Source organism: Ochotona princeps, chromosome 11 (assembly GCF_030435755.1).
Source record: "Ochotona princeps isolate mOchPri1 chromosome 11, mOchPri1.hap1, whole genome shotgun sequence".
In the NCBI taxonomy this organism is placed as follows: Eukaryota; Metazoa; Chordata; class Mammalia; order Lagomorpha; family Ochotonidae; genus Ochotona; species Ochotona princeps.
Genome location: NC_080842.1, coordinates 4,793,145 through 4,819,832, shown reverse-complemented (window position 1 = coordinate 4,819,832; position 26,688 = coordinate 4,793,145). Strand labels below are relative to the sequence as shown.

Below are 26,688 nucleotides of genomic sequence, written 5' to 3'. Positions count from 1 at the left end.
CACGCAAGCTGCCCGCACCAGGAGGGCCACCCTCCTTGGACCCACGCTGGCTCCCTTGCTCTCTGGGGGCGTGCTGGCCTCTGCTTCAGGACTCTGTTGCTCAGCCTTTGGTTTATGCTTGATTAGTACCAGCTCTGCTGTACCCAGTCACCAGTCTTCCCCTTCTTGGCCCCTGGGCAGAGCTGCAGGGCGCGCATACTGAGCCTGCGCCCACGGTTACTGCCGGAAACCCAGCGTGGCGCGCAGTAACCTTCCGTCTCCTTCCCCACCACTGTGCAGGGCCTGCCTCAGTGACGACGAAATGGCAGTGCTTTGGAGATCATGACACATATACCGAAGCCAAATGATGCAGCTTGCCCGCCGCCACCTGGACGGGGCCGTGGGAGCCTGAGAACTGCGCGGAGCACGCCAGCAGAAGGCGGCAAGGCAGCCACTGCAGTCTGCAGCCCCGGCACACCCAGGCCAAAGCTCCCCCACGCTGGGGCTTTTCCTTCCAGAAGTGAAACACTCCCCTTGCAGAGTCCCCTGCTCAGCCAACGCTGTCTGTTCCCGGAGCCTTTGAAATTCTCAGGGGGCAGTTATGGAGGAGGGCAAGGATGCTGACAAAATGTTTTCAAAAAGGACACACGATACCAGCTTCACCAAGTCAAGTAGCAAAGAACTCCAATTCTGTTTCCCCACAAAGGCACCGCTCAGAGATTGTGTTTACAAGCAAAACAGCTTGAAAAGACTGGGTAGCTTCGGCATTATCAGCTTTCACAATTCTATCCTCAACATAAGATGAAAAGCTATCATCAGATACTAAATGCAGAGCTTACCTGCAGCCTCCCAACTGGGACCAGGATCCAGGGGACAGGTACACATACCTAATGTACTACCACAGGCATGGTCCTGCCTGCTTCGGCCCCCCAGCTGGAAACACAAGGCCCAGCACTCCATGGCAGCTCCTGGGATGAGCTGTTAGCGAGCAGACGCCGCCAGGAGGCTCCAGTCCAGTCCTCACACAGCACCCGCAGGATAGCGATGCGGGCTGACGACGCGCCCACTTGTCCCTCCCAGAGCCACTCAGAGCGACAGCTCTCTGTGCCCCACAATGCCTCCAAAAGCTGAGGACCAGCTTTAAAACTTCAACATTCCTCTAAACATAATTTCCTAGGAAAACTTCTACCCAGCCTTAAACAAGTTAGACTCAGAGCAGACTTCCCAGCACCTCAAGTCCTAAGTAATGCAGCGTGGTTACAGCGTCACGGAGGATGCAGTGCGCCCAGCACCAAGCAGAAGACAGCGAGTTCTCTGCGGCCACAGGAGAAGGTAGCAGGTCCTCCCTCTGCGCTGCTACTCACGTCCAGAGACCCCAGTGGCAGGCGGCAGACAACATGCAGGAAAGCAAGCAGCTGAGGAGGGAGACTTCAGCCACAAGCAGTGGGCTTCCCGGGGAAGGACCCCTCGTGGCTGTCTGGGGAGAGAGCGCGAGAGGGCAGCACGCAGTCACAGGGAACACCACAGTCACACGCTCCCCAGGGTCTCAGCCACATGACTGAAGGACAGAAATCTCAGGAGAGGGTGCTTGGAATTAAAATCCTGATTGTTGCCATGGTAACTCTTCAGCGATATGAACCATTAAGATTCTGAGCTGAAGTTCTAAAAGTTGGCAGGTGTCATGAGAGAATCCTGGCACTCCAAGGCAGCCATTGCATATTGCCCAGGAACTTCCGGTAAGTGATGCCTGGATCCCAGAGACAGCAAGAGAACAGCGGGTCCACAAGGAGCCTGGGAACGCCACGGGGCCTCCCAGCACGTTCACCCAGGGGGGCTGCATGCACACGTACAGGAGCCACTTACCGGAAGCAGTGCCACGGTGCCAGGCGGGTGAGTCAGTGGAAGGGCTGGTCAAGGCAGACGCCCTGGGTCAGGTAGATCTCCTTGAGGACAAGCAACACCGTGTCTTCAGACTCCCTGGAGGGAGAGAAGGGCAGAGTCTGCAGAGCTGCCACCTGCCCGAGTCCGTCCTGGGCAGCACACCTACTGCCCATGCCCGCTGCCCAACACGGCTGTGACCAAACGGCTCAGCTCTTCACGAAGACGGGCGCTGTCATTGCTCGTCCATGTGACAGGCACCCATCCACAGCTGGGTACTGAACTGGGAGAGTAAAGACTGCTGCCACACACACAAGGCTCTCACAGACATTCCCAAAGCTGGGGACTCGCAGACGCCCAGCGGTGAACACGTGCTGCTGCGTCCACTCTCGGCAATGAGAAGGCACAAGCGGATGACATACATGACATGGGCGAATCCCAAAGTCACAGAGTTAAAAAAAAAGCCACACCAAAAAAAGTAGGTATTGTGTGACTACCAACAAAAGTTAAATGCAAACTCACCTACAGTGACAGGAAGGTGGGGAGGAGAAAGAGGGATGGCAAGATGATGAAAGGACACGAGGCAGCTTCAAAGTGGAGAAAAGCAGCCGACCTCACCACGTTCCTGACAGGAGCGGACACAGGTGTCTCCTGTCTGGCCGTGTCTGCTACCATCGGCAGTGTGTGTACTCTCCCGGGGGCCATGCCCACCCCGAGTCAGTGCCCGGGAAGACAAGTGGCAGGAATGGGCTTGCGAGGAGCAGGCCAGACCCCAGAGCCCCTGAGCGGAGCCCTGTGTCGGTCAGGCACACGGCCGAGAGGAAGCCAAGAGCCCAGAGCGCACACACGGACCTCCGCAGGCCCAGAGGACCTTGCTTTGTCAAGAGGAGAGTCATACGCTCCCTCTCTCACATACACACACGTAAGCATGAACAGACTTCTGGAACAAATTTTAGAAAACACATGTTTGGGAAGGAACAAAATAGACAATTAACTTTTCCTTTGCTGTCTTTGTTCTCTGAGCCATGTGAACATCCTAATTCACTGTGCAGCCTTGCTGGCCTGGCGCCTCCCGCCTTCACAGACACGGCTCACGTCATTATCCCTTTACTGGGATTTCAGAGAAAAATTCAGCTTAAAACTTGCAACTTTTAAATTACGTTGTTACACATGAACTTTCAATAAGCATCATTAATCTGTTCTAATCCGTTAATTAATTATATCGAGCAGCCAGTTCTGCTCTAGCTAAGGTGAAGTGCTGTCAAATGGATTTCTTGAGACTTTGCAATAGCAGTGTATTTGTTCCTGGGCACTCACACGCAACCCAAACGGCCAAGTAGACACTCTTAGGACCATGAACCTAAGAAGCTAAGTTCTTACCTGAACTAATGGTTCACTAGCCCACGCTCCCCTCAACTGCAACCTCAACAATGTGTTTCCACCAGAAGTATTTAAATAATCACTCGATTATGCTGTACTGCAGTCCTCTAAGTGCACACTGGTCTCCTCGCTCCGTCTGTCTGTCCCTCACACAGGCAACAAGACACTCACCAGTAGCACAGGTGACTTTGCAGAGCAAACAGGTACTCGTTGAAGCTCTCGATGGGCTTCTCCTGCAGCACATAGTCAATGCGCTGACCCCCATTGAGCATGCCCACGTTGATGGGCGTGGCTGCTGCTTTTGCCGCCGCCGTGGAGCTGTCCTCTGTACCTGCATCTGTGTGGCAAGGGGCGGGGTAAGAACCCAAGAGCTCCCAGGGCAGCCCTGAGCCTCTTCCCTGAGGCCGGGGGCATCCACCACTCTCAGCCAGCTTCCTGCCCTGCCCCTAGAGTGCCTTACACTGTGCCCGGCCTGTTTCCCTGTTGGTCCATCTCAGTACCTGCACCTCTGATAGCTACATTACTGGCATTGCCTTTACGAACTAAACACAACCAGAGGCAGATAACTAAAGCAAGACTGCAGTAATAACCATGATGGACCTGCTGGCCCTCAGCAGGAAAGACAGCTGTCCTACCCAGATGGACAGGCCTCCAGGAGAAGCAGGGATCTTGGGAGTGCAGGTGCTCACTGGCAGACTCTGCTTCCCTGGGCACTGTCCTGCTAACAATGACTCTCTGGAACACATGGCTGGCAGACCACAGAAAAGGTCAGGGCAACTGCAGGCCCGTAAGTCCCACACAAAAAAGGGAAAGAAACGGGGCCCAGGAGAGACACCGAGGCACACCAGCGCCCCCAGCAGGTGATGCGGTGCTCGGCGTCACTGACCGCAGGGCTTCTCCACACTGGCCTCGGCCTCCGCTTCCACCTCTTCTGCGCTTTCCGAGGCCTGGAGGGCCGGGTAGGGCGCTCTGGTGAAGGACTTCCAGGCCATCCGTAGGGAGCCCAGCAGGTTGTTCTTAAGGTCCATGCTCATCCTGCTCAAGCCCTCCCTCAGCTCTGAAAGACACCAGCAAGCCTGGTGAGTGGGGCCCAGAGTCCCCTGGATGGCACAACACATGGGCCTGCTCAGCTGTCCCTGGCCCAGCTTACCCAAGTGCATCCGCTTCCTGCCCTTGTGGTGTGGGATCAGCATTGGTTCAAATTCCACTCCTGGCACCACCATTGGTTCAATCCTATACGCCACAGGATCAAACTACACAGGCAGAATAATGGCGACAATTAACCATTAAGTAAGATCCTGAAACGTCATGATCACGTTTGCTTATTTAAAAAAGGTCCGCTGGGGGCCAGTGCTGAGGCGCAGACGGGCGCCAGTTCCAACCCTGGCTGCTCCACTTCCAATCCAACTCCCTGTTAATACACATGGGAAAGCAGCAGAAGACGGCCCCAGTGGTTGGGCCCCTACACCCATGTGGCAGACCTGCTCCCCCCCACCGTAACTCTTTCAAATAAGTAAATAAATATTTAAAAAGAAAAAAAGGTCTTCTGTCTCATTCCTTCCAGATCAACACTATTACAGAATAGCCCATCCACACGGTGAGCAGTGCGTGCCCTCTACCAGTAAGCCCCAAGTTCCCAGTGAAAACACACAGGGCTTACAGGGTGATAGATATTGAAGAAACCTTTGCATGTTGGGAACTTGTAGTTGGGATCAATTCTTTTCAGTCCTCTGACAGTAAGAAACATGCCAATAGGAGATCCGAAGGCAAAGAATATTTCTGGCTTATAGATGAGGCGGGGGTATTTTACTGACACCTGCAGAGGAGGAAGTCAAAGTTTCTCTCACTGCTCAGTCCCATCTCTTGCTGCCACGCCAAGGACAGACAGTAGAGCCCCCTGCCCCGAGGATGTGCGGGTACCTGCCCAATGCTGACGTCCGGACAGTCGCGGGCTCTGTGGTCAGCAGTGGCACTGCAGGACGCCGCCTCTGCGGGGCTGCTCGGCCCGCAGGCTGCTGACTGTGCAGCGGACCCACTGACACCCTGGAGAATGAGAGAGGTGAGTGAAGTCAATGTGCCGTAAAACAAGCCGAAGACTGCAGCTCGCTACAGGTTTAAAAGAATGCTTAGAAAAGTTTTGTAACGGTAGTCAATTATTCTAAGAGTACCTCGAAAACAAGATAAAGCCAGTAAAAATAAGTTAAACTACTGGCATCCCCGCACACGCTAAAATGACGCAAGTTGTACTAGCAATGGAAACCAGAGAGCCCTTCATGAGAAACCACCCTCACAGGGCAGTCTGGGAAGACGTGTGGGGGAGGCGAAGGTCCTGGGAGTGCTGTGTGCTTGTAACTGAGCAGCCCGGCCCTCCAGAAAGATCTGAGCACATGCTGGGAAGCTGGCACGGGCGCTGTGAGCACAGAGGGAGCGTCGGCGCCCTGCTCCGGCTGGCAGACCTTAAGGACACGGTGCCCATCCTCAGAAGCCGCTGTTCCCTGGGCACAATGCTGCACACCGAGAGGAAATGTGCGAAGCCGCCAGCTCCATAGAGCCAGAAGCAGGGAGTGTGTCACAGGCTGGGAGATGTGAACTGACCACAAGCTGATCTGGGGATCCTCTTGTGGGTGATGGGAAAGTTCGAGAATCTGACCGTGGGAATGCAATGGTTACAAAACTCTATGACTATAAAAACCAGCCAACTGTATATTTTGAATGGGTGAATTTTAAGGTACATGATATGAGTTCTGTTCTAAATAACTGTAACTACTGTTTAAAAAGGGGAAGACTAAAGCTAAGAAAGATTTAAAGAATGTGGGTAGGGCCCGGCAGCGTGCCCTAGTGACTAAAGTCCTCGCCTTGAAAGCCCCAGGATCCCATATGGGCGCCGGTTCTAATCCCGGCAGCTCCACTTCCCATCCAGCTCCCTGCTTGTGGCCTGGGAAAGCAGTCGAGGACGGCCCAATGCTTTGGGACACTGCACCCGGGTGGGAGACCCAGAAGAGGTCCCTGGTTCCCGGCTTCGGATCGGCACAGTACCAGCCGTTGCGCTCACTTGGGGAGTGAATCATCGGACGGAAGATCTTCCTCTCTGTCTCTCCTCCTCTCTGTATATCTGTATTACTTTGTAATAAAATAAATAAATCTTTAAAAAAAAAAACAATGTGGGTAAAGTAAGTGTAGTAAATTTCTACCACATGAGCCCAAGATGAATCGGCCCTGCTCAGCAGCCCCGGAGCAGACATGCACCCAGCACGAGGCGGCGCTGGCCGCTGAGGACCAATATGTGCCAGAACATACCGCCGAGTCGCTCCTGAAATAGTTCAGTATCTTCTTCCTTGGTCCTAAAGGAATTCCCATTTCCTGAAGATCTTTCTCTGTACACAAAGCCTGGGCACAGGAAACCAAGTATCATTTTTAGGTAAAATACAATCCAACATTCCGCCCCCAAGAAGATGACGACTGAAGCACACTGTTCTTTGCTTTATATTGTTGTGGCTTCAACAAAGAATTCAGAAAGCAGTAACCGGAGTGCCAGCGTGACAGTCACCGAGAGAACAGCTCCATCGGAAGCAGGGGTGGGGGCGCAGAGCCATGGCGACGCCCGCTGGACACCTGTGGTCCAGCCCCCGTGGAAGCAGCGGGTGAGGCTCGGGCAGCTGGAGCCCTCGACCCATGGGAGACACTCAGACACTGCGCACCCAATCCCGCCGCTGAGCGCGTTCGGGGAAGGAAACGACATGGGAGTCCTCTTGACTCTACATTTCAAACAAGTTGAATTCACTGTTTTAAAAAGGAGTGCCAGGTGTTGTGACCTAGAGTGTTTAGATGCCACCTGGGCACAGTCCACACGAGCTCTGCTTCAAACCCCAGCTTCTCGCTCAAGGTCCCCGGAGACATACTCGCCCAAATGCTAGAGTTCCTGCCACCCTGCAGGAGACCCGCATGGAACTCCTGGCTCCTGGCTTCCGCTTGGCCCTGCCCTGGCTTTTGGGAGCCTTGTGGAGGTAAATCATGATGGAAATCTGCCCCTCAAATAAATAAATCTTTTAAAAAGAGAAAGGGAACAATGTTGGTATCCAATGACATCATGCCAGAGACAAGCTTTGACTGCCATGCTCGCTTGGCCACCATGGTCCTAGGAGAGCTTACAGCAGGGCAGAGCATAAAGCACCCACAGACACCAGCGACGACTCCAGCACCGGGACTCCGGGAACTGCCTTCGCCTCTGACCAGGCTCGCCCTGCACACGGGTCGCCACCTCCATGTACCTCTCCTATGGCAGTCGTACCGTGACTGTATGACAGCTGTGACACTTCATGTGTCGTGCAGGTGGAAAGAGGCCCAGGACCACATGTCTCCCCGGGACCACTCATTCCAGGGCATGGCACAGGTTCCTCCTCATCTAAGCATTTGCTAAACGTGTCAAATGAATCAGCGCATCACAAATCCGAAAAAGCAGCAACCAAAAATGGGACAGCAGCCATGAACAACCAGCAAGAGCAGAGCTCTTCCACGTGTAACACAAACGGATGCGCATAACCGTCCGTGGTCACTGAGGCCGCCGGAGCCGCGCTGCACGGGGCCAGTGTGACCCTCCCAGGCCCTCCAAGCAAACACTAGTGACATCAAAGCAACACGCAGGCGGGCTCATGGGTATTAATTATGGTGACCGAGTAGCACTGCAGAGCTCTTAGCAAGCGGGCTGACAGCACGCAGCAGGAGACATGAGGCTTGGCACAGCACTTTAAGACTTGTGTCTTTACCAGAGCTTCCTTATCTACTTTCTCCTTCTCAAAGACAGGAAACCATTCAGAAAGGTGAAGTTTCTTCAAGTCCTCCTCCAGTGTTGGTGCATCTCCTTGCTCCATGGTAACATTTAGCACATCCTAAAAAATAGAATCACAAAACTTGCATCTTTAATATCAACCACATTTCTCCAAGTACTATGTTGTGCTGCAATTTCTTCAGAAGTATACCATAGGATGTCTAATGTTGTATAAGTCAATATTACAGCAATTCATACAGAATATAAATTAAGCTTGCGCTCCCAGTGTTTCCGGCCTCACTGAGGCTGCGTTTTGAAGATAAATAAGTAAATTGACGGTGTCCATGTGCCCACCAGCCGCCTCAGCTCTTACCAGGGCAGCAGTGCCCAGGACACCAACCTCCTGTGGCACCTCCCCTGCCCTGGAAGGACTCCTGGCCCAACAGGAGCAACAGGACAGCCAGTGGAAGACACAGTACAACAGAGGATGCTCTGCCTCACGTCAACACTACACAATCTGTGCTCGCAGGAAGGCTGTCCACCTAGACACACCGGAAACATCCTCCCCGCTTCTCCCCTCGGGAGATTCTATAAAGCATATCAATGTGTTCCAACTGCTTCGTTTTCTTACATATCAACCCCAGTGAGCTCCATGATTCTGTGAGTCTACTAACAAACAGGACGTGTATAAACCAGGTAAGACATCCACGGTTGCTTCAGAATATGCGGTTGGCCTTGGGGGCCTATTATTCTACCCTGCTTTTGCCAACTAAGACAGGCAGTACATCAGCACTCTACGAAAACTAACACACGTGCACACGGAATCTCATGAGCCGAAGCTCAGCGGACACCAAAATCCTTGCTGAGGAGCACTACAAACACCCCTGTCTAGATATCTAAATTACCTTGTCACTGTCAATAGCCCCCACAGAATCTTTCTGATTTGTTAGGATATCAAACAATATAAGCGAACCTACAAGTAAAATAGAAGAAAGAGGGATAATTTCTGAGCATTAGCACTAAATGGCCATCTTTTATACAAAAACAAGCTGATCATCTAATTAAGCATATCTACACAGCAGGAAAACCGGGTTCACAATTCACCACCGTCCTCCCAGGCCCTCCCCGATTCTCCACAGACCTCTGAACCTGCTACTGGTAAAAGACACTGTTGTCCTTAAGATGCCACAGTTTTCTCTGGTCCCAGAGAATTCATTTGTTACCTAAACTATGACCAGCAATGGATACACCCCCTTTGAAATCAGGGTTCCTCTGAAGAAAAAGTGTGTAGATGCGGTTCATTTCCGAGGCCACGGTGTCCACGATCGTCTGGCAGTAGGTGGGGCTGTTGTAGAAGAAAACGTCCAGAATCGTGTCGTTGGTGAAGTGGCGGAGCCGGTTGATGCTGGGCAGGGTTATCCGCTGCAGATCCCTGAGGGCAAAGAGGGCAAAGTCAGCAAGCAAGGCCCCTGGAAGCTCTCCCAGCTTCGCCCACAGGCTGAGCCAGCCAGCGCATCAATGCACAACCACCGCTCTGGGGAAAATCAGCGGATAAAAACCATGTTTACAATCTTGTCCTTTTAAGATTTCTTTATTTTTATTGGAAAGGCAGAATTAGAGAGAGAAATCATCTGCTGGTTCACTCCACCAATGGCCAGAATGACTGGAGCTGAGCCAACCTGAAGCAAGCAGGTGCAGTGTCCCAAGGGTTTGGGCCATGCTCTGCTGCTCTCCCGCTCTCCCAGGCCATTAAGAAAGAGCTGGATAGGAAGCAGAACAGCCAGGACACAAACAGGTGCCCATACGGGATGCTGGCACTTGCAGGCAGAGGATTAGCCAGTGGACTCATCAAGCCAGCCCCAAATAACATATTTAATGAAGTCAAAGGTATATGATTAGCAAAATTAAGAATGTTAAGAAACCCTACAAGACAACTCATTTCGTCAATTTGTTAAACTTCAAGAAAATAATGGATAGTGACAGATTGGTGATTGTGAGCCTCGAATAAAAGACATAATGGACTTTACTTGGATCCCTGTCTACTGTGTGTGCTGGGGAACTGGCACTGTGGTACAGTGTGTTAATCCTCAAGCTGTGGTGCTGGCATCCCATAGGTACACTTGAGTCCCATGGGCTCCCTTTTGATCCAGCTCTCTGCTAATTGCCTGGGAAAGCACAGTAAGATGGCCCAAGTGCTCTGGCCTCTGCACACACCTGGGAACCCTGGATGAAATGCTCCTGACCCTGGGGAGTGAACCAGCACTGTGTGTGTGTGTATCTCCTCTAAATCCTTCAAACAAATTTTACAAAGTGTGTATTTGCATGTACGTATAAGCAAATAACTTATTAAAATACAAATCTGGATAGTTGATACTACCAGGAAGCAAAGAGGAGCGAGGACTCAGTGCAGGCCCTCCCTCTTAGCTTTTAGGCCAAACACGGCCTTGTCTGTCGTACCGGAGAGAAGTAGCAGGGTTATCATTGTAACCCTTAAGTACAAAGGCCTAGGCCCAGCACGTCAAGCCACCACTTGCAACACCAACACCCTGTATCTGTTCAAGTCCTGGCTATTCAACTTCCCATCCGGCTCCCTGCCAATGCACCTGGGCAGACAGCCGAGGGCGGCTCAGTGCATGGCCCTGCCACCCAAATGGGGACCAGGAAGAGCTGGTGGCTCCTGCCTTCGATCAGGCCCAGGGCTGGCTCTTGAAGCCGTGGGAGTAGCGAACAAGCAGATGGAAGGTTTCTTTCTCTCTCTCCCCTCACTTTGTCATCCCACCTTTCATATAAATAAATGACTCTTTAAAATACTTCAAAATACACAAACCAGAACATTTATAGATTAAATCATGTCTAATATTTGATTCAAACTAGCATGGGGGTGTGCAATAGGCAAACGCACAGTGAGACACATGTGGTAGAAACTGGCCATTGCAAGGGGCTGGGTAATCAAACAGGAGTCACCATCATTCAACAGGTACAATCTAACATGTGCGAAATTCTAATGGAAAGGTTTAAAGAAAAGATAAAGCAAGGCCCAGTGGCACAGCAAGCTAATCTTATCTGCCTATAGCAACGGCAACCCGTGGGGGTACCAGTTTGTGCCCCAGCTCTCCCACTGCTCCTGGGAAAGCAGCAGAGGACAGATGCTGCCTGGAGGAAGGGAGCTGATCACTTTGTCACCTGACTTGTGATGAGAAAACTTGGGAATTCTAGAAAAAAAAAACCCTGATATGATCTGCTGTCTTTTAAGAAGTATTTATTTATTTAGTTACTTATTTGTTTTAGATTTACTTATTTTATTTGAAAATCAGAGGTAACAGAAAGAGAGAAAGGCAGAGAGAGAGAGAGAATCTTCCATCCTCTGATTCACTCCCCAAGACAGCCATTATGGCCAGAGCTGAGCTAATCCCAAGCCAGAAGTCAGGAGCATCCTCTGGGTCTCCCTGGTGGATGCAGGGGCCCAAGGCCCTGGGCCATCTTCCACTGCTTCCTGCCAGCTGGTGCCCTCAGCTATCCACATGGGAGACCTGGGAGGAACTGCCAACTCCTGGCTTTGGCCAGGCCCACCCCGGCTGTTCTGCGAGTAAGTTAGTAGATGACAGATCCCTGTCCGTCTCTGTCTCCACCTTTCAGTTAAATCAAGTCAACGCCACCTTTTTTGCAGAGGGAAAAGGATGCACTCCTTTCTAGAAAGCTCATAAGTAAACATGCTCCATAAAAATCAACCTGCTCTAGGGGCCCGGCAGCGTGCCCTAGTGGCTAAAGTCCTCACCTTGAACGCCCCAGGATCCCATATGGGCGCCGGTTCTAATCCCAGCAGCTCCACTTCCCATCCTGCTCCCTGCTTGTGGCCTGGGAAAGCAGTCGAGGATGGCCAATGCTTTGGGACCCTGCACCCATGTGGGAGACCCAGAGGAGGTTCCTGGTTCCTGGTTTCGGATTGGCACAGAACCGGCCGTTGCGCTCACTTGGGGAGTCAATCATCGGATGGAAGATCTTCCTCTCTGTCTCTCCTCCTCTCTGTATATCTGACTTTGTACTAAAAATAAATAAATCTTTAAAAAAAAATCAACCTGCTCTCATCATTGTAAAATTTACGAATTACACAGCTTGAAACTTACAAAAGTCATCACTCAGTCATTGTACCAATCACACTTTATGTTAAAAATGCTCATGATTCAATTTTCAGAGATTTCGTCCTTTTTAAACTTTGAAGAAATGTTTAAATGCAATCATAAAAGGAAACCCCACGGTATTTTATACTTCTGGAGTACGGCTGGCTTTTGCCATCTGAGCCACCGTCTGACCTGCAGGCTACAGGAAGCAGGAAGCTGCAGCGAATCCCAACGCCACAGAAACACCCCCGGAAGCTCCCCCACAACGCTGGGTAACACAAGGGACTCCTTAGCACTTAACACAGCTCTAAGTCGTAGTTTCTACATTTCCAATTTTGCCTATTTGGTGTTGTTTGAGAAGCAGCAGGGAAAGCTTTCATTTTCTGGTTCTCTCCCCAAAATACCTACAAAGGCCAGGGGAGGCCAAGCGGAAGCAGGAGGCTGAGAGTTCAACCCAGGGCCCCTGCGCACCACAGGACGGAGCCACGTGGAGCAGCACGCACTGCCTCCTGCAGCTCTCACCAGCACGACGCTGCAACGCGGAACAGCTGGACTTAAACTCAGTCACTCTGACCCAGGACGCAGTGGGGCAAATGCCTGCCCTCTAAAATGTTAAATTCACAATCACCGAATGCAGAAACAGCCATGTACATATTGATCTTACTGGGCAGGCATCTGGCAGTTAAGCTGCAGCTTGGGACACCTGAGCATCACCTCAGAGTGCCAGTGGTTCGAGTCCCAGCTCCGCGGCTGATTCTCGCAGTGTGCTGAGGGGCACCTTAGAGGCACAGGCGATGGCGCAAGCAGCTTCGGCCCAGCCAGGACCTCACTGCTACAGCCTTCGGAGGAGTGAGGTACAGCAGAGAGGATCACACTCTGTCACTCTTGCCTTCAATTAAATTTAAAACAAAATTACAATCACACATCACAGTTCAAAGGTGTAAAGTGCAACTCACACATCCACACCAGTGGAATGCAAAGGACTGTGCCAGTTGACGGGCAGAAATTCCACTCTCCCAATCTGCTGGTTTTCCTGGGCTTTCTTAAAATGTGTCTGTAGCAAGTTCAAGGAAACACTTCGAAAATCATTAACTGGAAGAGAAAACTGATTTAAGCATCAAAATGAAGCAATGAATCTCTATAATTAAAATATAACAAATCATGTCATTATACTCTGACCATATTCGCTTAGAACACACATTGACTTGTGTTAAGCAGCAAATCCGTACTCAGGAAAAGTAAATTATGAGAGCACGGGGGTGCAGATGACCCTTTACCACGAACCTGCTGGGCCTGCCGCTGGGCATGGCAGGGCGGAGCTGCTGCCCGCAGCACTGACACGCCGCGGCAGGGCACCAGCTGCAGTCCCAGATGCCCCGCTTCCAATCGAGCTCCCTGCTAATGCACCTGGGAAGGCAGCAGAGCATACCTAGGTGCTCAGGTCCCTGTTCCTCACACCAGGGACTGGAATGGAGCTCCTGGCTCCTGGCCCGCCCAGCCTCGGCTGTCAGCAATCAACTGGGAAGTCAATCAGAGGACAAAAGATTGATTTCCTCTCTGTCACTCTTTCAAAATACATAGAATAAATATTTAAAAAAAAAAAAAATACATGTAGGCCTGGGATTGTAGCCTACTGGCAAAAGTCATTGCCTGGCATATACCGGGATCCCATATGGGCACCAGTTCGTATCCCAGCTGCTCCACCTTCTATCCAGCTCCTTGCTATAGCCTGGGAAAATAGTGGAGGAGGGCCAAGGCCTTGGGACCCGATGCCCGCATGGGAGACCCGGAAGAAGTTCCTGGCTCCTGGCTTCGGATTGGCACAGCTCCAGCCATTGCAGCTGTTTGGGGAGTGATACATGCAACTTGCTTTTCTACACAAAACATTTCATCAGAAGAAAAATTAACTTCAAAACTGTCATAGCAACTGTCTCCATCAAAAATAAAATAGCACCATTAAAAAAAAACAAAAAACAAAAAACAAAAACAGTACCGTACTCCTCATGAAATCACCTTGCAGCCTGGTTCCTATCCTGACTGCGCCAGCAAACGCATTAAGGAAAAAGGGGCCAGCACTGTGCTACAGTGGGTTAAGGTGTCATCTCTGATGCCAACATCACATATGGGCACATGTTCGTGTCCCAGCTGCTCTGCTTTCAATAGAGCTTGCAGATAATGAGCTTGGAAAGGCAGAAGATGGCCCAAGAACAAGGGGCGGCTGCCCTGCCGGAGACCCAGCCACAACTCCTGTCTCCGGCTTCCCTGGCCAGCAGTCGTGGCCATCTGGGGAGTGAACCAGTGTGTGAAAGATCTCTCTCTTGGTCCTTCCTTCTCTCTGTAACTTTGCCTTTCAAATAAATTAAAATTCTTAAATATTTACTTATTTTTTATTGGAAAGTCAGATATACAGAGAAAAAGATCTTCCATCTGCTGGTTCCCTCAAGTGGTCGCAATGGCCAGAGTTGTGCCAATCTAAAGCCAGGAGCCAGGAGCTTCTTTCAGGTCTCCTATGCAAGTCCAGGGTCCCAAGGCTTTGGGCTGTCTTCGACTGCTTTTCCAGGCCACAAGCAGGGAGCTGGATGGGAAGTGGAACAACCAGGACACAAACTGACATCCTTATGGGATCCTGGCGCAGGCAAGGCAAGGACTTCAGCCACTAGGCAACAGTGCCAGGTGCTCAAATAAATTATTTTCAGAAATAAAAAAAAGTGTTTGAAATTCATACCACACTAATCTTAGGCTTCCGAAATCTAATTTGAACTTAAAACTATGATCCAATAGAACAAGACTCCCTAATCAGACAAATTTGACTTTCAATATGATCAAGTTATAGATAACTAATTTCATTCTTTAATATTTATTTGTATTTATTTGGAAAGCAAAATTATAGAGAGGGAAAGAGAGGTGCTCCTTTTGCTGGTTCTCTCCTCAAATGGCTACAACGACAAGGACTGAGTCAGGTCAGAGCCAGGAGCCAGAAGCTTCTCCCGGGTCTCCCACGTGGGTGCAGGGACCCAAGCACTTGGGACATCTTCCACTGCTTCTCCAAGCACAGTAGCAGACAACCAGACAGGAAGTGGAGCAGCCAGGACTTGAACCAGCACCCATAAGGGCCACCACCATCACAGACAGTGACTTTACCCACTACACCAGAGAAGCCTGCCCTGATGACTTTAACTTTATAAATCAACTTATACCTGTGACTTAAAACTTTAATTATAACATCAAGAGGTGTAATACAGTGTGATCAACCTTCTGCTATCCAATTTAACTCTATCATCTTTATGAGAGTCTCTGAATTTGAAATGGTTAGAAATAAGACAACCACTTCATAAATCACAGAAGGGCCAGCATGCTGGCACAGCCTCTTAGTCCCCCCTCTGCAGCACCAGCATCCCACATGGGTGCTAGTTTGATTCTGGTTGCCCCACTTCTGATCCACTCCCTGCTAATGGGCTGGGAAAGCAGCAGAGGATGGCGCTTGAGCTCCTGAACCGTGTGGGAGACCCACAGGAAACTCTGGCTCCTAGCTTCACACTGGCCCACCCCGACCATGGCAGCCATTTGGGGGAATGAACCAGTAGATGAAAGATTATTCTCTCTCTCTCTCTCTCTCTCTCTCTCTGTAATTCCAATTTTCATCTAAAAAAATTGTCCTCCTCAGTGAAAAAGAAAGAGTAGTGGACAACTGGCCCAGATCCACATGGAGGTATGGCAGCACACTAAGCCCTGCAAGGCACATCCGTATCATTCCAGAGGAAGGACAGAACAAATTGGGCAACGACCCTAGCCAAATGATGACAGCAAATATCTGGGCGACTGGAGACTCAGGTCGACTATGTCAGCCAATGGACACCGCAAGCATTCCCTCATCCTCAGATCAGTGAGAGTGATAACATTTCAGGACTATCGAAGCCAGCTGGGCAGAACCCTCGGGGTATGAGCCACATTGGGACCCTGAGCTCATACGGGGTGGCCGTTCTCTATCCCTGGATACTGGGGTGGTTGGCAGCTGGGTATGGCTTCTCCCCTTATCCCCATCCTACTCTCTCCTGAAACAGGAAGGAGAAACAGAGCATTTGGAAACAATGATCACACCCATTTTTCCCTAATCCTTGATCCATCCCACTCTGATCAGCTATGTTAACATCATCTAAAATAAAAATACATATAAAAAATCTTTAAAACTACTACTACCAATAGAAATAGACAAAACAACAACAACAACAACAAAAAACCACAAAAATAATAGAAAAAAAAATACTACTACCATTAGAGAGACTATTCACTCAGGACACACCAGCCCCTCAGACATCTGGCACAGGGCTAACCCACAGCTGCTGCTGCCCCTGTCCCATCCACGCGGCCGGCTGAGGCCCAGCTTCCCACTGCAGCTCCTGACCCCCCGCACTCCAGAGGCAGCACATAATGCTCAAGAAGCTGAGCTGCTGCTGCCCACACGGGAGGCCCACAAGGAGGCCCACACGGAGGCCCACAAGGAGGCCCACACGAGAGGCCCACACGGAGGCCCACAAGGAGGCCCACATGGAGACCCACACGGGAGGTCCCAGCTCTGGCTACCGCAGGCATCCAAGGAGTAAACCAGCAGATGGCAGATCAGTTTCTGTTCATCTCCACGTCCAATAAATAAAATCAATAAAAAAAAAAACTAAGAAAAGAATTATTAGTTAAGAATTTACTGAACTAGTCTAAGCAGGGAAGCTTTACTGCCTGCCACCTGGCCTAACTCTTTAAATGCAATTACACAACTAAGATAGCAGACCAACGGCCCGGCTTTATCTAAGCCCACAGGAGCGCAAACATCTGCCTCCTGTTATCTGCCATGCTTTGCCAACCTACCGCACTGCACGATGCTCCGGAAGCGGAGATCACAGGCTGGCCCGATTCCGTGCACCACAAAAACCAAGTGGTCGATTTGTGAAGGCTCCCCTGTCACAGAGAAAAGTATGACACAGACTTACTCACGAGTCCCGAGACCAGACACAAGGAGCAGACTTTCAACAAGGAGGAGTTAGAAAGAAACAGCAAATTACAAACAACACTGAAGTCCTGTACTGACTCGGCTTTATTCCACAGAATTAAACCTGTGGAAAAAAAAATCTGGGAGTAATTGAAAATGCACAGAAGAGGGAGCCTCTTGCTCGGATCCCGATCCCAGCCACCATGTGCTCATGATGAGCTGGGCCCGGGCAGCCAGGGCGCCATTTTGCGCCAGGCTATGCCTGCTGGCCACCCAGCAGGGGAGCTCTGGGTATTGGTTGTCCGAATAGCTGCTTTGGTAGCTCCAGGCTGATCCCACTGTTTCTGGGATCTGAGTCAATCCTAAAGATCCCCAATGCCAGTAACTCTTCCTTTGAAGAACTTCTAATCACTTAACAATGCTGAGCTGTGAACACCTATCATGCAAAAGATAAGGCTCAGGGCTTGTCTAGCAGGTTATTGTTTCGCCTGACATGATGATGGTTCAGGAGACTGGTCACATTAGGCAGGGCCATAATATTAACTAGCACTCTAGAACCTATCCTGGGGTAGATTCTGTGCAGGATGTGTGGGCCACACCCTGTAGAAAGTTTAGCCTCACTGGTAAACCTAAAAGTTTGGGTGGTTATGGATTAAGCTAGGTGTGACCAAGGAGCCTGCCATCAATCACAGGTAAAGGGACCCGCAACAGTCTGGACTGGACAAGGCAGCAGCACCCAAATGTGCATCCTGAATAGGGTGTGGGGTGGGCTGGGCTGCAACATTCACCAGCTCATACAAGGCCAAATGGAAGGCCAGAGTACGCCGGGCACTGGCCTAAAACCCAATGGCATGTATGTGAATTGGATCTGGGAGTGGATCAAGTGGAAGAACTTGGGAAACTCCCCTGGCGAGTCATAGCTCTCACTGGTGAACACGTGGTCCAGATCTGGGGGTCGGACAAGCAGGGCATAGTAGCTCCAAGATGTGTAAATTGGTAATGGAACGGAATGTACTGGGCAGGACTGAGCAAGCCTTAGCCTACAAGCAAAACTAGAAACCAGCATGGAGCACATACCGAGCTAGGCTCTTGCACCTACTGGTCCTCAGAGCAACCACGTGCAGGTGCGTGATTTATGGCTAGGAACAGGTCCAATTGGGGAGGTAAGGGGACACCCTAACTGGGTTGAGGTTCCCACCAAGGGGCACATGTGCTGGAATGGGGGCTGCGTTCTATCTAGGAAACAGTTGCAGTCACCCGAGGCACTGGTGTGGGCTGGGATTGAATACACCAGGCCAGTTCAGACCCCAACACCATCTGGTGTCATGGAGAACCAGGGGGTAGATGTGGGACTGACTAGGCTAGGTCTCAATCCCCTACTGAGCCATGTGTGAGCTGTATGTGGGTATGGACGAGCCATGGCTAGGCTGAAACATCCAACAAGAACCAGAATGGGGTGAAAGCCAGCTGGGAAAAGCCACTGTTCCTGCTAGGACAGGAGGTGAACTGAGTAGGGTTGGCTCAAGGACCCCCTGGTATGCGCAAAATCTGGCATTGGGAGGGGTTCTGATGGAGGAGCCTGGGCAACTCCTCTGGCAGGACACAGTCCCTGCAGGTAAGCGCAAGAAGCATGATAGGAAACAGCCCAGAATAGGCCATGGAAAGTTTCCCACTGGCACACATTTGGCATGGGTCGGGGGCAGACCAGACTGAATCAGTTCATGTCATCCACTGGCAAATCCGAACACCAGAACAGAGTGTGGGTTGAGCCGGGTTTGGTTGCGACGAAACCAGTACACATTATGGAATGCCAGGGTGTGGTTGCCTGTACTGGATTTGACTGCAGCACCCAACCAGCACAAGTGAGATCCAGGAAGGGAGGGGCAGAGCTGGCAGGGGGAATAAGGGGCTGGTCCCATCGCCAGACAGCTACTCCCACTGGAGAGTGTGGGCTGGGATGGGGACAGACCAGACTAAGCAAGGCTGTAACACCTGTGCGCTGCATGTGGACTAGATCAGGGAAAAGCCAGGCTGGGCTGACTATTCCTACTGGTGCAGCAAGCATAAATTAGAGTGGGTGAGGGATGTTTGGGCTTAGCCGCAGCATCAGCTGGCAGAAGCTGGCACTGGGGACTAATTCTGTCAAGTCAAATCACAGAACCACCCGAAGAGTGCATAAACCGGGACTGAGAGAGACCTGGGAGGGAAAAAGTGGGTTCCCCCTTCCTGGGTCACTAGTCCCGCGGAAGGGCATGAAAACTAGGATGGGGGCTGGGGTGGCTAGATAGAGAGGCACTCAACAACACCCGTGAGGGCTGGATGGTTGAGTTGGTTAGATGCAACTAAGCTTTAATACCCATTGACAAGTACAAGAGCCAAATGGGATGGGGGACAGACTGGTCTACTGCTACACATACTGGCAAATCAGGGTAGGGGGCGGGCCTGGTGGGAGTTATTGTGGGTCGCCCCGACTAGGCTGCAGCTCCCACTGGTTGATGTAAGGGCCGAGTATGTGCTGGGCAGAACCAGACTGCACTGCAACACCCATTGGTTCCAGTGCAACTCGGGACTGAAAACAGAAGCAACCCAGCTATTGAAACCACCAGCTGATCGGGGTGATGGACTGTGCCGGGCCCTGTGCTTGCTAGAACATACAAGAATCTGGTTTGGGAATACCTCAAGGTTTCTTTGGAGATCTCCCCAATCGAACTACTGGACTCAGAACTCTAACCAAGAAAAGAAAGAAGACAGAACAGGTCAATCATTCATCTCAGCTATATGTTGGCAGCGAAATATGGGGCAAACGGAGACTTTATGATGGACCATATCAATCAGTGGACGACCTCATCGAGCGAAACTGGCAGTGATTCATAACTGGAGAACTATTAAAACCACTTGAGCAAATATCTCAGAGCATGCCCCACATCCGGGACTTGGGGGAGGTGGGAAACCGGGTGGGGCTTCTCCCTCAATATCCCCCTTTACCTCAGATACATAATGGAAACAATATGGACATAATAGTATTACCCACTTCCCTATACCCCCTGAACCCTTTTTTTTAAACCGTAATTAACTATGTAAAGATTGTCAACAACAATACAATAAAATATATTTAAAAAAAAAAAAAAAAGAAAATGCACAGAAAACTAGAAGGAAACTGCAGAAGTTCCCATGTGCCTTTTACAGATACAGGTTCTGCAATAGCTACATTTTCTCTATTGTCCTCTGCCACCACATTTTTCCAAACCAGCTCAAAAAATGGAGCACACACTTGACCTCTTCAGCGTTTGAAAATACGACTACACTCTTCTAAGAGCGTTTCTTTACATAATGAAAAGCCAGGAACTTCTTTCAATCCTCCCACGTGGGTACAGGGTTCCAAGGCTGTGTTCACTGCTTTCCCAGGTCCTAAGCAGGGAGCTGGCTGGGAACTGGAGCAGCTAATACACAAACAGGCACCCATACAGACACTTGCAGGCAGAGTATTTAGCCACTGAGCCTTTACTCCAGCCTTTGAAATGTAATCATCTTTTTAAATTACAGTAAATTGGGCCAGGCACGATGGCTCAGTGGCTAAATCCTCGCCTTGAAAGCACTAGGATTGTATGTAGGTACCAGTTCATATCCAGACTGCTCCACTTCCCATCCAGCTCCCTGCTTATGGCCCGGGAAAGCAGTAGAGGGATGGCCAAGAGTCTTGGGACCCTGCATCCATTTGGGAGACCCAGAACAGGTTCAGGGCTCCTCACTCCTGGGTTCGGATTGGCTTAGCTCCAACCACTGCGGCCACTTGGGAGTGAACCAGTAGATGGAAGATCTTTATCTCTGTTTCTCTTTCCCTCCATAAATCTGATCTGCCTTTCCAATAAAAATAAATCTTTAAAAAAATTACAGTGAGAGCTCAGCGCGATAGCGTAATGGTTAAAGTCCTTGCCTTGCACGCACCGGGATCCCATATGGTCGCTGGTTCTAATCCTGGTGGCCCTACTTCCCTTCTAGCTCCCTCCTTGTAGCCTGGGACAGCAGTTGAGGACGGCCCAAAGCTTTGGGACCCTGCACCTGTGTGGGGGACTTAGAAGAGCTCCTGGCTCCTGGCTCCGGATTGGCTCAGTTCTGGCCTGTTGCGGCTCACTTGGGGAGTGAATCATCGGATGGAAGATCTTCCTCTCTGTCTCTCCTCCTCTCTGTATATCTGCCTTTTCAATAACAATAAATAAATCTTTAAAAAAAATACAGTGACTCTAAGGCTTTCCAATAGTCATCTTCTCTGTAAAAGGAATGTTGTAATCCAGTTAAATATATCGTAAAACCAATCACAAGCGACCTAAACTAGACAGCAGGGGACTAACCACACAGTTCTTTCTGAAACTCTCCAAGGGCAGGAAAACAACCAGGAAGCGATGTCTAGTCAGGCAGGTACAGTCACATTGGTTAGAATTTGGACTAAATCAAACCACCTGCACTTTGCTCCTTCTAATCAGCAATGCCAAACCTTTCCCAGCCTACCACATACTTAGCACTTAATTTAAAAGAGATTTTCACACTCTTAGTACATGAAGTAATTCTAACCCTAACTCAGAATAAAGCCATACAGTTAAAGACGATTTTTTTAAGACCTCAGGTGAACAAAATTCATACAAAAGGCCACCATTTAAGGAAGAAACAAGCATATCAAAAAAGAAAATATAAATGATTAACATTACCACAATGAATGTCTACTGAGATGTTCTCCACCCCTCTCTTCACTGTCCTTGGTCGCCCCTGCTCCACAGGCGTTGCGCCCCATTCATCAGAGCCCGCCACTGGCTGGTAATGGACCATGAGCTAAAACACAGGAGACCGAAGCTGGAGCCACCGCGTCCTGCAGGCGCCTCTCCACACACCATGAACAGCATTAGCGTGTCTTGCAAAGCAGTCTCTTCTCCACGGGAGTTTTCCCAAGCAGCTTCCACAGTGTGAGACACAAGCCCTGACCACTCAAGACAGTAGACATCTCAACACTGCCTCCCCGACCCGCGCGCCCGTGGGACCTGTGTGGATGGAGCATGCTGCTGCTTTCCCTCACCTGAGATGCACAGTCTTCATGAACACTCGGCTGCAGCAGCAGCTGGGACCGAGAGCGGGTAAGCTGAGGGCTCCTGCCTGCAAGCTGAGCCCCGCAAAGGCCGCCGGAACAGCTCAGCCAGCCCAGCCCCCGGGCCCCTCACCTTGGGATTGTGTAATATGATGATTTCTCTGTTGGGAGACTCCAGCTTCTTCTTCCACTCGTCCAGAGTGACAGCGAGCATGTACGTCTCCTGCCAGAAAGCGCACTGCATTAGACTGCCCCAACAGTTCCACTGAACACTGCACGTTTACAAAAACACTGTTGAATTTAGCAATTTCCCAGAAGATCATGTACTCCAATCAATCTATCACATTTATTTTAAAAATCTTTTCAAATTACAAAAGATAAACAGCACAGGACAATGAAAAAAAAATCACTTGTAAATTCTATCATCTAAACCAATTAGCATTCACATTTCTATGTATTTCTGTCAATAAAATATTCTACTTCAATTTAAAACACATTCCAATTTTGCAGTAAGAAAAATTAAGTTTTTAAAAAGACCACGGTCTTTTTTTTTTTCAGCAGTCAGATCCCCAGACTGGGGCTCACAGTCTACATAGTGACAATAATTTGCTCATTAAAGGAAAAAGTCTTGATTTACATTCAAAGGGAGCAGCATGGTGGCAGCGCAGGGTACGTGCAAGCAGGTACCCCGTGTTTGAGTGCTGCTGAGTCCAGCTGCTCCAAGCTCCCCACTGATGCACCAGGGAGGGCAGACGGCAGCCCAGCGCGTGGAGCCGGCCACCCAGGGAGGGCAGACGGCAGCCCAGCGCGTGAAGCCCACCACCCAGAAAGGAGACCAACACACAGTCCTGGCTTCAGGCTTGGGCCTGGCCCAGATCTGGCTGTCTGGCCATTTGGAGACCAAACTGGCTGATGCCACATTTTCCTTTCTGTCACTCTTTCAAATAAAAAACTTATGTTTTTTCTTTTTAAAGATTTATCTATTTTTATTGGAAAAACGGATATACAGAGAGGAGGAGAGACAGAGAGGAAGAGCTTCCACCCGATGGTTCACTTCCCAAGTGACCACAATGGCTGGAGCTGAGCCAACTGAAGCCAGGAGCCTGAGTCTCTGCCAGGTCCCCCATGCAGGTGCAGAGTCCCAAAGCTTTGGGCCGTCCTCAACTGGTTTCCCAGGCCACAAGCAGGGAGCTGGATGGGAAGTGGGACCACCGGGATTAGAACTGGCACCCATATGGGATCCTGGCAAGGACTTTAACTGCTACGCTATCACGCCAGGCCCAACTTCAGTTTTTTCAAAGCATAATACAATTTTCACTGTCTCTTAAAATCTGAAAATAACTTGGGGGAAAAAAAACCCTCTCTCTGATGTGATGCAGATAGAACCACCCCCTGGGGCTATCTGTGAGAGGAGAGGAGGGCGTGAGGAGCGGAGGGGATGGGGATACCTCTAGCTCCTGGCTGAAGCTCTCCGAGTAGGGGACGTACTTGCTGTCCTTGTCGCCCTTGTAGAACCAGGTGCAGCGCCTCACCTCCGACGCCGGCTCGTCCCAGTACACGGCGTAGCGCGTCCTCTCGCCCAGGTGCACGTCGTAGCGGCCCCCGTCGGTGGGCACGATGCCCCCACCGTGGTCCTTCCCTGGCAGCCAAGGGCACGCGAGACCATGTATTTCCAACCTCCATGGCACACGTGAAACAATACCATGGGCCACAAAAAAACGCAGTTTTAACTGCCATCTTTCCTACCAACTACAAACTCAAAACCATTGGAGAGTTTAGTGATACGGAAGACAAAACAAAACAAAACTACCATTGGATTTTTTTGTTTGTTTTTGGTTTTTTTTTTTTTTTTTTTTTTTGAGGAAACAGAGTAGTTCCTCTCTAAAAGATGAAAACCACAAGTGCCGTACGTAACGTCAGCTTTCTGAACTTGGTGCTTAAAGGACCAGAGAGTAAATGTTTCAGAAAAGCCAACAAGTAAATGCCTCATTTTCCAGCCACAGGCCATCTACCCCCCGCCCCACACACATACACACAGGTTAGAACATCAAAAATACTGCACCAACCATTCAGAGACCACAATGACTCTCTTTACTGAGGACTCGATGTCAAACTCCAGTTAAATTGCTGCAAGAAACTACTGGGCTGAAAACTCTAGCCCTCCGCACAAGCACTAAGGCAGGGGTGGAAGCCATGGCCTTCAACACCAGCATCCCACAAGGCCCTGCTCCAGTCCCAGCTGCTCCACTTCCCACCCAGCGCCCTGCTAACGCACCCGGGAGGGCAGCAGAGGACGGCTCAGGTGGTGGGGCTCACGTGTGGGCCAGCCCCGCCACTGTGGTCCCAGATGGAAGATCTCTCTTTCAAACACATGATTTTTTTTCTTTTTCAAGAAAAGTGTCTACTATGGTTTGAGCCATCCTTTTGACCTTACCAGAGCTGTATGCCTCTTCGAGCTGCTGGGAATCGTCCGAGGTGAAAGGGATCCATGTCTCTTTGACATCCACAATCTTACAGTAGAACCAGTGTGGGGAGACGGGCTCGTACAGGCCGCCGGCGTCCATGTCGAGCAGCTCGAAGGAGCTACATGAGTTTGGTGATGGGGACGGGTCCGACTGAGACGCCTGCTCCTGCTGGGATTCCACTGCTGACATTTCGCTCCCTGAAGCAAGATAAACTGTTCTGCTATCTGACAGTGCATCTCTCTCTCTCTCTTTCTCTCTCTCGCTCTCTCACACACACAGACACACACACACAGGCGCGCACGCACAACTGGACAACATAAGCTGCAGTTTCCGCCAAACAGTAAATAAACCCAAGGGGGGAGGGGCTCCCTAATTTATAATAAAAGTCACAGTTGGATCTGACAGAGAAGGGAGCTGGCAGAGTTTAACCAAAATGTAACCTAATGAGAAAATTGCATGGTTGCATTCAGCCAGTTATAAAACAAGCCCGGAGTCAGAGCAGAAATACCAGGTCGGGTTGGAACTGAGACATTTACCCCAATTTCCAATCTAATCCCGAGGTGGCCAAAACGTTAGCACCATCAGCTGACTGCTACCAGCTGGGCTCCCGGTCGGCCAGCACACCACAGCGCCCACACGAAGCTACTGCCAAGCCACCCTCGGTAAGACGCGACACCCCGTCACTGCGACGGAGCCCCAAGCCTGCTGCCTCGGGGATGTGGCACACGCTGCAGCCGCCCTGCGCACGCGCACACCCACTCACCCCGCCAAGGCCGGGGGCCGAAAGTCACCAAGTGACCTCAAAAGCCTGGGCGACCACGTCCCACCGTGCACGTCCCCCGGGGCAGCGCGCTCCGGCCGCCCTGGCCGCCCCCGGCCCCCGCGAGGCGCACGCACCGGGCTCTCCGCACACAGCTGGCGCGCGCCCCGCCAGGCTCGGCCCCAGCGTCCCTCCTGCTCGCAACCACCCCGGGCCGCCCCGAAAGTCATCCCCACCCCGCGACGCGCCGGGCCGCCTCGTCCAGCCCCCGACCCCAAACCCGCGGCCGGCCTCGTCCAGCCCGGCGCGCGGAGCCCCCGCACCTGGCCGCCCCGCCGCCGCTGGCACGCTGCTGGCCCCGCGGCCGAGGGCGCGGCATGTCCCCGCCGCCGGTGCCGCGGGCCGGGACGGAGCCTGCCGGGGCCTGCCGGGGACTGCAGCGAACTGCGGGGAACCCGCCCTGGCCGCCGGGCGCACGGAGGACGCCGGACACAGGTGAGGAGGCGGCGAAGGGGCGGAGCCCGCGGCAGCGGAAAGTGTCGCGAGAAGTGGCGGGCAAGTCGCGCGAGACGGGGCTCGGCCCGCCACCAAGATGTCGGGATGTCGGGCGCCTCGCCCGGGTCACGCGCCATCGTCTCAGGTGTGAGGCGAGGGAGAACGTGGAAACGCTGTTAGAGCTGCGGACGGAGCGGGAGGGGTCTTCGGAACCTCTAGACGGAGACCAAGCCGCCCTGCAACTAGGACCGGCCCCGGGCGGGGATGTCACGCCCCCTTGACCTTGGAAGAAGCCCCCTTGACCTTGGGAGAAGCCCCCTTGACCTTGGGAGAAGCCCCCTTGACCTTGGGAGAAGCCCCCTTGACCTTGGAAGAAGCCCCCTTGACCTTGGGAGCAGCCCCCTTGACCTTGGGAGAAGCCCACTTGACAGGCCCCTGATGCCGGAACGTTCCCAGTCAGGAGGCCACTGCCTCTCCTTGAGCCTGTGCTTCCTGCCTGACCACAATTCCTCTGCCAACAAGGAAACTTTCTGGAGAGTTCAGGGAATGTTTTTGTTTTCGAACTAGTCAAGCCCTCTTGGCGGCACACACACACACACACACACACACACACACACAAAACGCCATCCCCACCGATTTCTTGCAACCTTCCCGGAAGGTGTGCAACACCCGCACAATCCGGGTAAGATGATGAGTTAATACGATTCACTCCCCACTAATATTTCCTGAGCTCTAAGCGTTTTATAGGTCTAATCCCCTTTAATCTCATGGCGACCCGACGAAGGAGGCACAC

General features: G+C 51.3%; 1 protein-coding gene across 2 annotated transcripts; it reads right to left on the bottom strand.

The window, feature by feature from the left end:
• Positions 1-1,524: 1,524 nt before the first annotated feature.
• Positions 1,525-25,825, bottom strand: DDHD2 (DDHD domain containing 2). 2 transcript variants are annotated; one of them, XM_058669778.1, is made up of 17 exons: positions 25,724-25,825; positions 24,610-24,837; positions 23,624-23,814; positions 22,309-22,398; positions 21,805-21,925; positions 16,981-17,070; positions 13,077-13,212; positions 9,226-9,434; positions 8,908-8,975; positions 8,001-8,123; positions 6,535-6,624; positions 5,158-5,280; positions 4,898-5,053; positions 4,388-4,490; positions 4,124-4,294; positions 3,409-3,574; positions 1,525-1,956 (listed from the first exon to the last, which is right to left on the bottom strand). In XM_058669778.1, exons 2-17 carry the CDS (start codon positions 24,827-24,829, stop codon positions 1,875-1,877), a joined length of 2,139 nt encoding a protein of 712 aa, XP_058525761.1. In that variant the 5' UTR covers positions 24,830-24,837; positions 25,724-25,825; the 3' UTR covers positions 1,525-1,874. The 2 variants fall into 2 exon arrangements, with proteins under 2 accessions (XP_058525761.1, XP_058525762.1); XM_058669779.1 differs by lacking the exons at positions 23,624-23,814; positions 25,724-25,825 and having other exon boundaries at positions 1,526-1,956; positions 24,610-24,823.
• Positions 25,826-26,688: the final 863 nt, after the last annotated feature.

Coding starts and splice junctions, on each gene's coding strand:
- DDHD2 (XM_058669778.1), bottom strand. CDS start 24,829: ATGTCAGCAGTGGAATCCCAGCAGGAGCAGGCGTCTCAGTCGGACCCG. Junction 17,071..21,804: donor CTCAGTAGACATTCATTGTG/GTAATGTTAATC, acceptor TCTCTGTGACAG/GGGAGCCTTCACAAATCGAC. Junction 6,625..8,000: donor AAGTAGATAAGGAAGCTCTG/GTAAAGACACAA, acceptor TCCTGTGCCCAG/GCTTTGTGTACAGAGAAAGA.